The following is a 13,340-nucleotide window of genomic DNA, read 5'->3' as shown; positions in this document are numbered from 1 at the left end:
TAGTCATTAGTATAATATTAAGGTCCTTTAGCAGTCTTATTAGTGTGTTATTGTTTGGACTTAAATTATTTGCCAATGAATTAAATAGGAGAAGCAGGGGTAATGCCGATCAGCGGGGAATACAGGTGACTTCTGTTAAGACAGATAATACAAATATTAAAAAGATGAGATAACAACTTATTTATTTCCATTTTTTTTTTCTTCTGAACTGCCATTACCCTTACTTACTCTAATCGTATATTTATTTGCTTTCTATGATACTGTTTGCCAATATTTATAAAGTATTTACAAATAGATGTTTAGTATTTTTATTTTTACAGCACCTTTATACAAGAGACCCCCTTTTTAAAATAGAACGTTGTCGCAATTTAGGTTGAAATACATTTCTGTCCGATAGCCTACGTAAGAAAAAAGTTGAAAACGTGTTAACCTACAATGAATTTAAAGTGAAACAAGTCTGCTCTAAAAAAAAACACGTTGGTCATATTATTCAAAACGTATTTCCTGTATAATGTTAAAATTGCGTAAGAAAGGACAATTATTGGTTTGTTTAATATTGTTTACATAGAACTACTTTCCGCTAGCGCGTGGTTTTGTGAAAGCAACCCAAACAAAATGCTAAACAAACAATTAACTGTCTGTAAAAGTTTGTACGCGTGGATCACACACCTATACCACCTATGTTCAATAGATGAGTTGCTAAATTAAAAATTGTAGTGCACCTTGACCCACTAATGTATTCTGTTGTTATTTACAATGAAGTATTATAAGATCATAAGTCATAAATCATATTTTGTATTTTGCGTTACTCAAATATTGTTCGCGCTTAACCCAAATAACAACTATAATAGATCGATTCGCAATAAATTAACCGAGTTAAATAATAAGAAATGCAAACGAAAATATTGATGAAATGATCAGCGTTGTTAGATGTAAATAAATAATGTAACTGTTTTGAAAACAAACAGGTAAAAATTAATCATAATGACCGACGTCGGGCTGTGTACGTAGAATGTAAATATGCGCACAAGCTTGGAGAATATTCCATTTTGTGACGCTGCGCTTAGTTTGTCTGTGCTGCGAGTGGCGTGCGGAGCTTTTTTCTATCGGGTGTCTCATTTATGGTCTCATTGTTTGTAAACATTGCAGCGGTGAGAAATTGTCTTTCGTGAAATTTCTGTGAAAAAGAGAAATGCCGTCTGCTGAACTGTGTACGTTGACCACAATGACGGCGCCAGCAGTACCAGCGAAGCAACCGGACATGGACGCTTTAGTCTTAGAAATCAAAGAAAATCTGAGGTTATCAGGACCGTCAATGAAGGCAATACCCTGCAGTCACCTTTCACGGAAGTCGTCCCGTGCCTCTCCATACCGTATACCGGGCAAATATTTCTACGATTCGTGCGACGCAACTTGTGTCCGACAAAAAAACAAACAACAAGATCTTAGTCAACAAGACCCCTACGAACTGTTACAAACGTTATTGAGGTCGGGTAATTTAGTTAATGAGGCTGTGCGTAGAGTTAAACTAGGTTTAACTCAAGGATTATCTACGAAAAAGTTATTCTACGAATCGGACGAGGAATCGTCGAGGAGTCCTGTGTTCAGGTTTTTTCAAGAAAACTGAACCTACGTAGAACTGTTACATATTTTAGTAAATCTGTTGTTCCTTTAGAAAAACGAACTTTGCTGTTAGAGATATGTTTGTTTATTTTTATGGTTCAATCTGTTTATATTTTCTCTCACTTTAACTAGAACAAGGTAAAAGAGTTCAAATGCCACACGAAATTTACAAGCTTCAATACCTGTTATATAAACAAAGTCAAATTCCATATTTATTTACTCCTCGCTTGTTTATTACAAACCGTTATCAAAATAAATCAAGTAGGCACCTTGAAGTGTAGTCTTGAGATAAATTTTATAGATAAAGATATTATATTTAGTCCATTGAAGTAAACAAATACTATCAAATCGTAAATGTACCCAAAGAAAATTTTAGATAAATAATGATTGAAAATACGTGCCTAGTCACATGTCATGGGCTAGCACAATATCAGTGCCTAAATGACACTAAAAAATTGTAAAACTGGGCACAAAAGTTACTTGTTTCCTACATGTCATGTTTCAGTTAAAAATGTCAGAGGGTTGAAATATTGATTTTATTAGATAATATATTAAGGAGATTTTGACACTTGGTAAAAAAACTACATTTCTATAAGAGATAGAGTTTTTTAAATCATTATTTTCAGCTCTATTCGACTACTGGTTAAAGTAATAAAACGACCAGTTTGTTTACGCTTACTACTAATTAAATATGTATGAATGTTTTGTAAACTTTACTATTAGAACTATTATTTTATCTGTGATTAAAGTAGTTATGCCTATCTGTTATTCCTGGTTTGTGTCGCAAGTTTCCGAACACACAACAGAAACACTCAATTGTATACAAAACGATATAACTTTTTCGATACAGAAAATTATAAAAATAAAGCATTATATAATTAGAAGGTTAAAACAATATATAGGTACCTGGCTGCTAAAAATAAACATGTTTGCAACACAAGATTAAAATTTGATAGGTATTTGTGTTAGAATAGTTTAACTTATATTAATATAGATAATTATTTAGTGGATAAAATTATGAAAATGAACAAAAAATTATATAACAAAGGATTTTCTCAATTTTTTGTTACAAAAATGTGAGAGAAAATGCATTTTCTCATTTTTTTAAATTTTACACTTAAAACTAAATAGCTTCTTCATAGGTACATTTTTAAAACTTTACTGTTTGTTTTTAACGTAAATTTTATATATTAGCAAAATTTTAAAATCCAGAAAATTTTAACTGAAGTACTAATAATTTTATCAATTTATAAAATGATTTTTACATGTTTTGTTTTATACAGGCAGTAAATGTTTGTTAAAGTAAATTATGCAATAATTTTACATTTAAACAATTTGTACTAAATAAATATATTGAGAAATAAATTTATTTCTGAAGACTCATACTAGTTTATTATATTCTTACCGAAGTACATACTAGTATTATTATTTATGCTTCTCAACAATGATTGGATTAGTATTCAATATTAAATTCTTATTTTTTGAGATATAAATTAAATTATTACTCGTTGTTGGAGGGTCACTTATATAGTTGGTGGCTCTCAAACAAGCAGTTCACACGCATCACTCTCAGAGATGTCGCTGTAGTAACTCCAGTTAAAATGTTTTCTGTACGGTAATTCACAGGACAGTGCGACCAACTATACGTTTAGGGTTTTTATTTTTTATTATTGGTGACAAGTTGTCTATGTTGGTGACCTATAAGTAAGTCACGTGATTCAATAACGTACCGTAAAAATGAGCGACTAGTCTCTGATCGTTATCGAGTAATTTGAGTGAACCTTTCGAATATTAGTAGTGATTAGTAACAAGGTTATTAAGAAAAGCTAAAACTTAAATTCTTTAGCATATGATATATTAATTAATCAATATTTTAGGCAGCATCGGCCCAAATAGGATATAAGACATGGCAGTCTCTTCTAGAATATTGTTCAAAATTTTTGGTGAGTATTTTCACTATCCTTACATAATATTCAACTAATTTTGGGTTAAAAAAACTTATCGTTCGGACCTTGACATACCGAGGTAGTATACTCAACTTATCAATTAAAGATATCTTCATAAATCAGTAAAATGCACTTTATACATTGATTTTTATATTTTAACCTCAAACTTAGCATTGGATCAAAGTTCAGAGCATCCGCCTAGCTTCTTTATGCCCTTTGTAATAATTCTATAACACACAATGTCCATTGTATTTAATTTATGCTGCTGGTTCTTGTGTTTGTAAATATTTACAAAATACCTCAATTGCTCACTATGTTATGAGGATATGTGTATATTTATTTAATTGAGCTTCAATTAATATGGATTTTGTTTTAGATATTAGACTTGGACAGTCAATTAGATTTAATAGCTACGAAGCCACAAGATTGAATTTAAAGTTAAATGCAAATACCAAAGTAATATGTCAGGGATTTACGGGTAAGCAAGGAACTTTTCACAGTAAACAAGCAATTGAATATGGAACAAAAGTGGTTGGAGGAGTTTCTCCAGGGAAAGGTGGCAAAACTCATTTAGATCTTCCAATTTTCAACTCAGTAAAAGAGGTTAGTATTTCTTCATAGTTCTGATGATATCCTTCACCCATTCTTGCAAAAATTAGGCCAGAGATGCTACTGGTGCAGATGCAACTGTTATTTATGTACCTCCACCAGCAGCTGCAGCTGCCATTAATGAAGCAATAGATGCTGAAGTACCTGTTATTGTGTGCATAACTGAAGGTATTTATATTAGAGGTCAATAATTTAATAATTATTCAATATAATATGTCTCTAGGTATTCCGCAGCATGATATGGTCAGAGTAAAGCATAAACTACTCCGCCAAAATAAGTCCCGCCTAATTGGTCCTAATTGTCCAGGCATTATTGCCCCGGAACAATGTAAAATTGGTATTATGCCCGGTCATATCCATCAAAAAGGTGTGGTTGGCGTCGTTTCTAGATCTGGAACTTTGACTTATGAAGCTGTCCATCAGACAACTCAAGTAGGCTTAGGTCAAACTTTGTGCGTTGGTATCGGCGGAGATCCTTTCAATGGCACGGACTTCATAGACTGTTTAGAAGTTTTCCTCAAAGATCCAGAAACCAAAGGAATCATTTTGATTGGTGAAATTGGAGGTGTGGCCGAGGAACAAGCTGCAGATTATTTAATCAAAAACAATTCAGTTAGTATTCTGGTGCATAAAAAATAAAATTTCTAAACGGTGGGTTTTAGGGTCCTAATGCTAAACCTGTAGTTTCCTTTATTGCTGGATTATCAGCGCCACCTGGCCGTAGGATGGGGCATGCTGGTGCAATCATATCAGGAGGAAAAGGTGGTGCTCAAGACAAAATTAATGCCCTCGAAAAAGCTGGCGTTGTAGTAACTAAGTAAGATCAGTTATATTGATTTATTTAGAAAGAGAACTTATCATTGTTTATTACAGATCCCCAGCGCAAATGGGCACAGAACTGTTAAAAGAAATGCGACGCCTCAATTTAGTCTAGGAATTATTTCCACTATTTATTGAATGTAAATAAGAGCAAAGTCTATTATACACTTCCTGAAATTAATCCTATTTAAATTGCACTTATATATAAATATATACATGTTAAAAATATGTGAGTTGCCAATTGTTATTGCATCTGTGAAATAGAACAAACTTACTATTAAAATTTCCAACTTGTTTAAAGTTGCTATTTAAAATAAACATTTTTTGGGATTTTTTTAATTATTTAAATTCTCATTATACTAATGATAATTATGTAAATGTCTTATCATATTCCTCTAATTCCAAATCATCCCAGCTTTTTAAGCTAATTTTATTACTAAGTTATTTATTGATAACTTAATTGTATGTTATTTTTTTACTGTGTTAGACCATTAAAATCCTACACCAATAAATTTTGTATAATTGCTAATGAAACTATAATAAAAAAGTTTGTTCAAAATAATTTATATGGAGCTAAAAAATCAAACAAACTATAAGGGAAACGCGTCAAAATTGTTTAATATTTTAAATGAAGTGGAAATTTGGACAATAAAATCGGTAATTTGAATAAATTAATTAATTTTAGTTTAAAATGACTCTTACGAGTTGATTTATTAATATTTCATATACAATATATTTTTTCCATTACTGGAAACCTTATTAGGGATATATAGGGAGCAAATTAAATTTATATACTTAAATTATTTATATTATTCACATAAGATTTGAGTCACATATATCTTTATTAGTATACTTATGGTAGCTAATAATGTTGAATATTAAAATATAAAATTTACCATGCAAAAATCATAGATTGCAAATATAAACTCAAATATTTAATAGTTGATTTTATTGGAAAAAAATTAAATATTTGTCTCAAGTGCACTGAGCAATACGTAGGATTAAAGATAAAAAAATTTCAACTGTCTAAATAGTTACAAAATATAATATTCCTAACTGCCAGGAATATATTGTTAATGGTTGTACTTTATTATCCAAAAAAAACACAAATATAACCTACATTAATAATTTGAACTAGAACGTTAAAATTATTTTAACTAAAATCCATCATGTACTATGTAACATCTTTTTCATACAAACACACGGATCTGTGGATGCAGAACCCCCTGTATGTACCTAATGTCTCCTTGTGCAACACTAAAAAGACATCTTTTTTTTGCTTAATATTTCCTGGATGAGCCCATATTTTTCCCATACTCAAACCTCCCATCATTGTAGGTATTAATTCCCGGAGGTGGTGGACATATTGGTACTATTCCCATATTAGAATTATTGGAAAAAGGTCTACCCCCACTTGCAGCTCCTTGATTGTTTGGATTCCACCTGCACAAATTAAATCTGAATGGTACTGCGCACTAATTAAAAATAATTTTTGGACACACATGAAAAATATTCAGAAACAATTGATACTTAAGCTTTTGTCTTCTTTCTTGCCAAACACCTTGAACATGCAATGATTCTTGAGATTTTCGAAACGTGCAAAACAGGCACTTTGAAATGAGTTTATTCTTGAAATTTTCTAAATGCCAGAAAAACCGCCACTTTGGACATGCAATAATTCTTGAGATTATGCAAAACAGACACTTTAAAATAAGTTTATTCTTGTGATTTTCGAAATGCAAGAAAAACCGCCACTTTGGACATGCAATGATTCTTGAGATTATGCAAACAGACACTTCGAAACGAGTTTATTCTTGTGATTTCCTAATGCCAGAAAAAGCGTTACTTTGGCCATGCAATGATTCTTGAGATTATGCAAAACAGACACGTTGAAATAAGTTTATTACTAATTTTCGAAATGCAAGAAAAACAGCCACTGTGAAATGCTTTATTCTCGTGATTTCCTAAATGCCAGAAAAAGCGTTACTTTGGCCACGCAATTATTTTTGAGATTATGCAAAACAGACACTTTGAAATAAGTTTATTCTTGTGATTTTCGAAATGTAAGAAAAACTGCTGCTTGATTTTGGTAAAAAATTATGGAATTATTAAATAAGAAATCAATAAAGATTACGGAAAAGTTACGGAATATGAATATGTTTAAAATTTGGATAGGATAAGGCGACATGATTTAAAAAAAAACCTACCTGTCAGAACTGGCTGGTCTCCAGTCTTGTTTCTCCCACGGTTTTGGTGCATTACCTACAAATTTCGACGATTGCGCGTTCCAGTTATTTGCCCTCCTGTCAAACCCTGCTGCGTCTGAAAAACAGATTTAATTAATACAAAATCCAGCCAGCTTTTTTTTTAATTACCGTTATAATCTCTCCCCCTCTTATCACCATAAGAATTGTCATGTTTGGGTTCATATCCTCCTGATCTGCCTTTACCAAATGAATCTTTAGAAGCTCCAGGGAATTTTTTCGGACTCAGCTCGCGAGTTTTACTAAAAAAAGAGATAAATAAAAATCAAGTATATTTTAATTAAAACTATTATTATAGGATTAAGAAATGAGTAGCGCCACTCAGTTATGTGTTGACAGCATGTAAAGTGCTTTAATGTAACTGTATTTTAACTTTTCGTATAATATAATTTTCAAACATAATATTAAAAATTTTACTTATATTTATAGTTACAACATACAGCATATTTAATACTGCTTTGGCATCTCGCAAATGTATAACAGTGAAGCTTGGTATTCTAGATCACATTAATCTAGATCACATTAATAAATTAAATTATGAAACGTGTAGAGCTACTAATTCCTTTATACTACGCTGAAAATATACTTTGAACTATCGAATCTCGGTGGTGGTGGAGCATCGAAATGTCTATCTGAAGGTGTTGGTCTTTTTCGGTCATCATAGCGATCGTCGCCTCTGTAAGGCACCGGCCTTTTCCCAGGTCTTCGATCCTCTTCCATCCTGATATACGACCTCTCCCCGTCTATTTTAGCGAGTTTATGACGATCGCCATCAGCCGCTGGTCTTTTTCTATCATCAAAACGGTCTTCGACTCTGAATGGAGCACGTTTCACCGCTCTTCGATCCTCCTCTAATCTTATTAAAGTTCTTTCCAACTCCATTTTTTCCCTTGCAATTTTCTCGCGTTCGAGGCGCTGATGTTCGCGTTCCAACCTCAACAATTCGGCCTTTTCCCTTGCGATCTTCTCTTTTTCTAATCTAAGCTTCTGTTTTTCTCTCTCTAATCTAGCGGCTTCTTGACGTTGACGTCTCTCGATATCCCTCTGCCTCAGGCTCTCCTCGTGACGCCGCCTTGATTCTTCTCTTAAAATCCGTTCTCGCTCGCGCATCTTCTGTCTTTCTCTTTCCTGCTATATTAATGTATATAGAGGTATAACAATCGACAAACCTAAATAAAGACTTACCTTAATTCTGGCAAAAGTCAAGACACCCCTGGGTTTTCCTCCGGAGAACCTCCGATCTCCTGATCTACTTCTGCGATCTCTGTCTCGACCTCTCTGAAAATTGTATTACAAAGCATCATATATAACGAAAACCAACAGCACTGCATTCAATAAGGCTTACATGCTTATCATCTGTTCTATGAGGTCCTTCTCTGGACCTCTTCCTCTCCTTGGAGTCCCTTCTTTCGCGTGAGCCACTTTTGCCATCTTTACTGTGCTTGTCATCATCCTTTTCTTCGCCATTCTTCTCGCCCGCTTCTTTCTCTGCACTGTCGCTCTTCTTAATTTCTTTCTTTTCTGTGTCTGATTTAGATTTAGAACTGGGAGAAGACTTGGAGTCTTTCATTTGCCTCATTTGATCAGCGCGTACCTGATCAAACTATTTTTTTTCAAATTAAAAAAAAAGCTATACTTAAAGTGACGCTTCTTCAAACAAACCTTCTCAATTTTTATTATCTGCCCATTTAATTCTGTGTTGTTTAATTTGCTGATAACATTCTCTACGTCCTCGATAGAACCCATAGTGACGTAACCGAAACAACTAGAGCCTGGATAACGAGCGTTTACCACCACCTTGGCTCCCATTACTTTACCACAAGGGGATAGGGCAGACTTCAATTCGCTTGCACGTGTTCTCTGGGCCACATTGGAGATCCAAACGACATTTGGATTCGATTTTCCGCTAACTTTCTTTTGAAGTTTGTCTCCTGATGATCGCCTAAATTAGAAATGCATGTTTACTTTTTTCCTTAGAAATAAACAAACATCGATCTAATACAGAAATATCTAATATATCTAAGAAACACTGAATTCTGTTTTACTCTGTATAAATAATTATATATACAAGGTGTGCCAAAGAGTTCACATCAAGTAAGAATATTTTTATTGATTTAAAAATGTTTATACCGAATTTCTTTGACTTTGTTTTTTAGTAAAGGAATTCCATATAAACTGATTTTTCAATAACTCAATATCAAAAAATTTTCCCATTTGTAGCAAAAAACTTTGCTATTTGGTACACCCTGTACAATAACTACAGCTTTAATTAATTACTCTTAGTTTCGATAAATGATGTAATAAGACTAAGAAAATATTATTTACTACTATAACATAATTTAAAAATTAAAATGTAGGCACTGGTTAATAGATTAAATTTGAAATATTTGAACTAAAATATATAATTTTCATAATTTAGACAATCAGATGACATTTCAAAGTAAGTTAAACTCTATAAAAAGAATTGTTGACATTTAAAATATGCGAAAATATTACAAAACCTTTCTTTTTCTTCATGTTTTCCACAATATCACATAAACTCTTCTTACCATAAACAATACTTTATCCACGTTTTTTTACTCAACATAATGCTGCCATGATCAAGATCCTCCCTATTTTTTAATTTATTATTAAAAAAACTGTGGTCAACAGCTGGTCCAATTGAGTTCATTTGATCCTGGAATGGGTGGCTTTCCAAAAACAGAATATCTGGTGATGTAAGCTGGAATATTGGCTGATACTTCATTGGAATCTTCCTCCTTCCTAATGCTTCATGTGATGTGTCATAAAAAGTCCACTTTGTACTGGTGACATAGATTCCAAGTTCCACTTAAATTGAGAGACAGGGAGAGTCCAATCAAGGTTTTTTGTTTTACTGATTATTCTTCATGAAAGGATTGTCAAATACATTTGAAATAAACATATATTTCAATCCTCTAATCTCGAAAATCTAATTTATATTTGAATTTTCCTACTAGTACAATCAAAGAAGTATCTTAGGCAGCATTATGGAGTAGTAAAGTTGACAAAAAGTGTAAACCAACCTATAATCATCTCCTCTCTCCTCCTGTTGAGAATCCTCACTCTTCGAACGTTCTTGATCTTCATTCTTCTTTTTATCTACAGAAATCAAAATCGACGTGATATATAGGTGATCTCTTTACAACTTTTAACAAACCATGTTTTGCACTGTAGCTTCAACATTATATAATACAAATAAAATAAGAAATTGTAAATAAATCAAAACTCAAACAATCAATAACTGGCATAATTTATTATAACAAAAATAAAATAAAGGACGTTTTTGACAACCAATTGCATATTTTTATATCACCCTCAATATATTTTACTTTGGTCTTTTAAGCATTGTGGAAAACACAACAGTTTCTATTAAATTCTGATGATCCTTATCTTCAGTAATCTTTACGCTGCAAAACTTCCCTCATCTGCCTTGAAAATATGCTCTAAATATATTCTTGATCTATTCAAATATACTTGAATTCTTCGTCCATCTTGATATGATCACTCAAACATGTTGATAAGTTTATAAAACTGGTCTTCTTGATTTATCCATAGGGAACATGATGTTGTACGACTTAATTTTTGAGGGATGAATAGTTTTACAATAATATGCAATTAGTTTCAATTTTGGAAGTGTAAGTAATAAATATAACATACATTAACATTGTTAGGTATGCATATAAAAAACTTACCATTTGTATCTTCATCCCGGACTTTGTCAGTAGATTCATTCTGTAATTAAAAATAAAACTTAAAAATACTAAAATAAATTATAGAATCTGATGTACCTCAACATCATGTAAAGTCTCATCATCATCTAAAGTAAGCCGAATAGGTGATTCATGGCCATCATCCTCCTCTGATATAACAGGTGCTGCAGGAACTTTCGGTATGTCAGTTTTGACAGTGTCTTCTTCATCTCCCTAAACAAAATACGAAAAAAAAATATCTCTAAGTAGGTATTTCTCTTTAATAATATGTTATTACCTTTTCTTCCTTAATTTGAGCCTTTACATTATCATTAAGGGGTTCTTCATCCTTTTTAGAAATATTTTCTGTATCATCCAATTCACTATTTTTATTTTTAATTTGTGCTTCGCTTTCCTTCCCATTCAGTGTTTTTATTTCTTCTTCAACAGGCTCTGTTTGATCATCAACAGACTCATCTAATTTTTCTTCACTTTCCTCAGCAACTTCTAAGCAAATTATATATAGAATTAAAATGTAAACAAATTATAAAAGTTCAATATTAACATTAGTCTCTAATAATAATAATAATAATTAAATACACTTACGAATCAAAGTTCTTTTTTTATTGTCTGGTGAGTCGAATATATATGTCTCAGGATCATGTCCCTCTTGTTCTAACGCCTAAAAATATAAAAAAAACTATTTCTTCAGTCAGATCCGTCTTAACTCGACTAATAAAGTAAAATAATATAAATGATTAGTTTACCATTTTTGCGTAAAAGATCTCGTACTTCCAGTATTCCAGTATAAATAAAAAAACTAGTATGCCATGGATACAAATAAATCTATAATACCTACTATTTTACACTTTTCACTTATAATATATAAACCTATATTAATGAAAAACTGAAGCAAAACTTTGGTAAACCAAAACTTTAATATATACTAAGCGCACGTTTTAATATATGAGATTATATTATAGTCTGTTAATTAACATTTACCTACCTCTTTCAATCTCTGAACCAAAACCTGCTTGACGCCATTTCTATCAAGACCCCTTTTTTCTAATTCGGCTTTCAGATCTATTACTCGTAAGTCCCCCAACTTCTTATTCTCACCCTCAGACATGGCAATATGCAACAACTTCCAGAATGTACCACTCACAAAACACATACACAACCACAACTTCTTTTAAACACAAAAAATTTATATAAATTTTCTTTTACACAAAAAAATGGCGTGAAAGCCGACAAAACATTGAAAAAACTATGCGGGTGGCGGGGGTGACAAATGACAAGAGAGTGGTTGTGAAGTGGCGTCCCCTGTTCGAAGTACTGTAAACTATTTCTGATAATAGAACCCTTTTTTTAGGATAATTTAAAAATATACCATAGGATCGAAAAAAACGGCGTTAACGTTGGCTGGGAAATAAAAATCGCTCTCAATTTATATATCAAATTTTGTGGAAAATATTATCGTCGTTTTCAAGCTAACTTGAGGGGTTTAAGTTTTGGATCATAAGGTATTAATTTAAATTAAAAAAAAAATACACAAAAGAGAATGGACTTAATAAAATTTGAACTAATGATAAATGATCCTTAAAAAATCGTTGCATGTTAAAAATTAAATTAATTTCTAAAAAGCTGGTTTTAAAAGGACACTATCAAACCAGTTTTTTAACGTCCATTCATCTCCCTAAATAAAAAAAAAATACGTTTAATTATATGCACCTCTATTTAAGAAAAAAATCGTTAGAAAAGTAAATAGTAGATGGATTTTTTAAATGTCATATAAAAATAATAAATAGTGATTCTAAAAAGAAATAAAATATTAAACACCCAATCATTGAGATGGCTCTGTACAACAAGGTAGTCGGTTTTGTGAGAAAATTAATTTTTTGAACCCTTGTTTTTGAGCTATTTTTGATGATTAATATAAATATATATATATATATATATATATATATATATATAACATATATATATAACCAACCTTATATATATATATATATATATATATATATATATATATATATATATATATATAACTCCTTTCTGCTATATACCTATATATATTATATATATATACTATATATATATATATATGCTGCTGCTGCTTAACTGACCTTATATATATATATATATATATATATATATATATATACTATACTGTTCTCGTAATGCTACAATGGTCTATATTTTCTTATACTATGTCTTTAATTATTAAATAAAAGCAGTTTCAACGAAATCGGGGGCATGACGGAAATCGACAAATTTCATGGCAATATGTATAGCTGTGGTATAATTTTTTTTGCAAATAAGAGCAAACGTAGACTTAAAATTATAAACATTTCAGCATTTGTAGAACA

General features: G+C 31.4%; 3 protein-coding genes across 6 annotated transcripts; 2 read left to right on the top strand and 1 right to left on the bottom strand.

The window, feature by feature from the left end:
* Positions 1-1,058: 1,058 nt before the first annotated feature.
* On the top strand, positions 1,059-1,630 carry LOC115882405. The gene has a single exon (XM_030900459.1). The coding sequence runs from the start codon at positions 1,193-1,195 to the stop codon at positions 1,625-1,627; it is 435 nt and encodes a 144-aa protein (XP_030756319.1). The 5' UTR covers positions 1,059-1,192; the 3' UTR covers positions 1,628-1,630.
* Positions 1,631-3,303: 1,673 nt separating this feature from the next.
* LOC115882150 (succinate--CoA ligase [ADP/GDP-forming] subunit alpha, mitochondrial) lies at positions 3,304-5,331 on the top strand. Of its 3 annotated transcripts, none has more exons than XM_030900018.1 (7): positions 3,304-3,435; positions 3,501-3,566; positions 3,946-4,172; positions 4,229-4,346; positions 4,402-4,790; positions 4,841-4,995; positions 5,052-5,331. In XM_030900018.1, exons 2-7 carry the CDS (start codon positions 3,530-3,532, stop codon positions 5,110-5,112), a joined length of 987 nt encoding a protein of 328 aa, XP_030755878.1. In that variant the 5' UTR covers positions 3,304-3,435; positions 3,501-3,529; the 3' UTR covers positions 5,113-5,331. The 3 variants fall into 3 exon arrangements, with proteins under 3 accessions (XP_030755878.1, XP_030755880.1, XP_030755879.1); XM_030900020.1 differs by having other exon boundaries at positions 3,335-3,435; positions 3,505-3,566; XM_030900019.1 differs by having other exon boundaries at positions 3,368-3,566.
* A 493-nt stretch (positions 5,332-5,824) lies between these two features.
* LOC115882149 (SAFB-like transcription modulator) lies at positions 5,825-12,256 on the bottom strand. Of its 2 annotated transcripts, none has more exons than XM_030900016.1 (13): positions 11,978-12,256; positions 11,578-11,653; positions 11,270-11,478; positions 11,071-11,205; positions 10,975-11,014; positions 10,306-10,381; positions 8,924-9,203; positions 8,607-8,864; positions 8,447-8,539; positions 7,848-8,392; positions 7,373-7,503; positions 7,205-7,319; positions 5,825-6,440 (listed from the first exon to the last, which is right to left on the bottom strand). In XM_030900016.1, the coding sequence occupies exons 1-13, from the start codon at positions 12,143-12,145 to the stop codon at positions 6,278-6,280; spliced, it is 2,289 nt and encodes a 762-aa protein (XP_030755876.1). In that variant the 5' UTR covers positions 12,146-12,256; the 3' UTR covers positions 5,825-6,277. The 2 variants fall into 2 exon arrangements, with proteins under 2 accessions (XP_030755876.1, XP_030755877.1); XM_030900017.1 differs by having other exon boundaries at positions 11,270-11,475; positions 11,978-12,251.
* Positions 12,257-13,340: the final 1,084 nt, after the last annotated feature.

This window comes from Sitophilus oryzae, unplaced genomic scaffold (assembly GCF_002938485.1).
Source record: "Sitophilus oryzae breed Bouriz unplaced genomic scaffold, Soryzae_2.0 scaffold_177_pilon_pilon, whole genome shotgun sequence".
Taxonomy (NCBI): Eukaryota; Metazoa; Arthropoda; class Insecta; order Coleoptera; family Curculionidae; genus Sitophilus; species Sitophilus oryzae.
The sequence above is the reverse complement of the archived record's forward strand: the minus strand, read 5'-3'. Positions and strand labels throughout refer to the sequence as shown.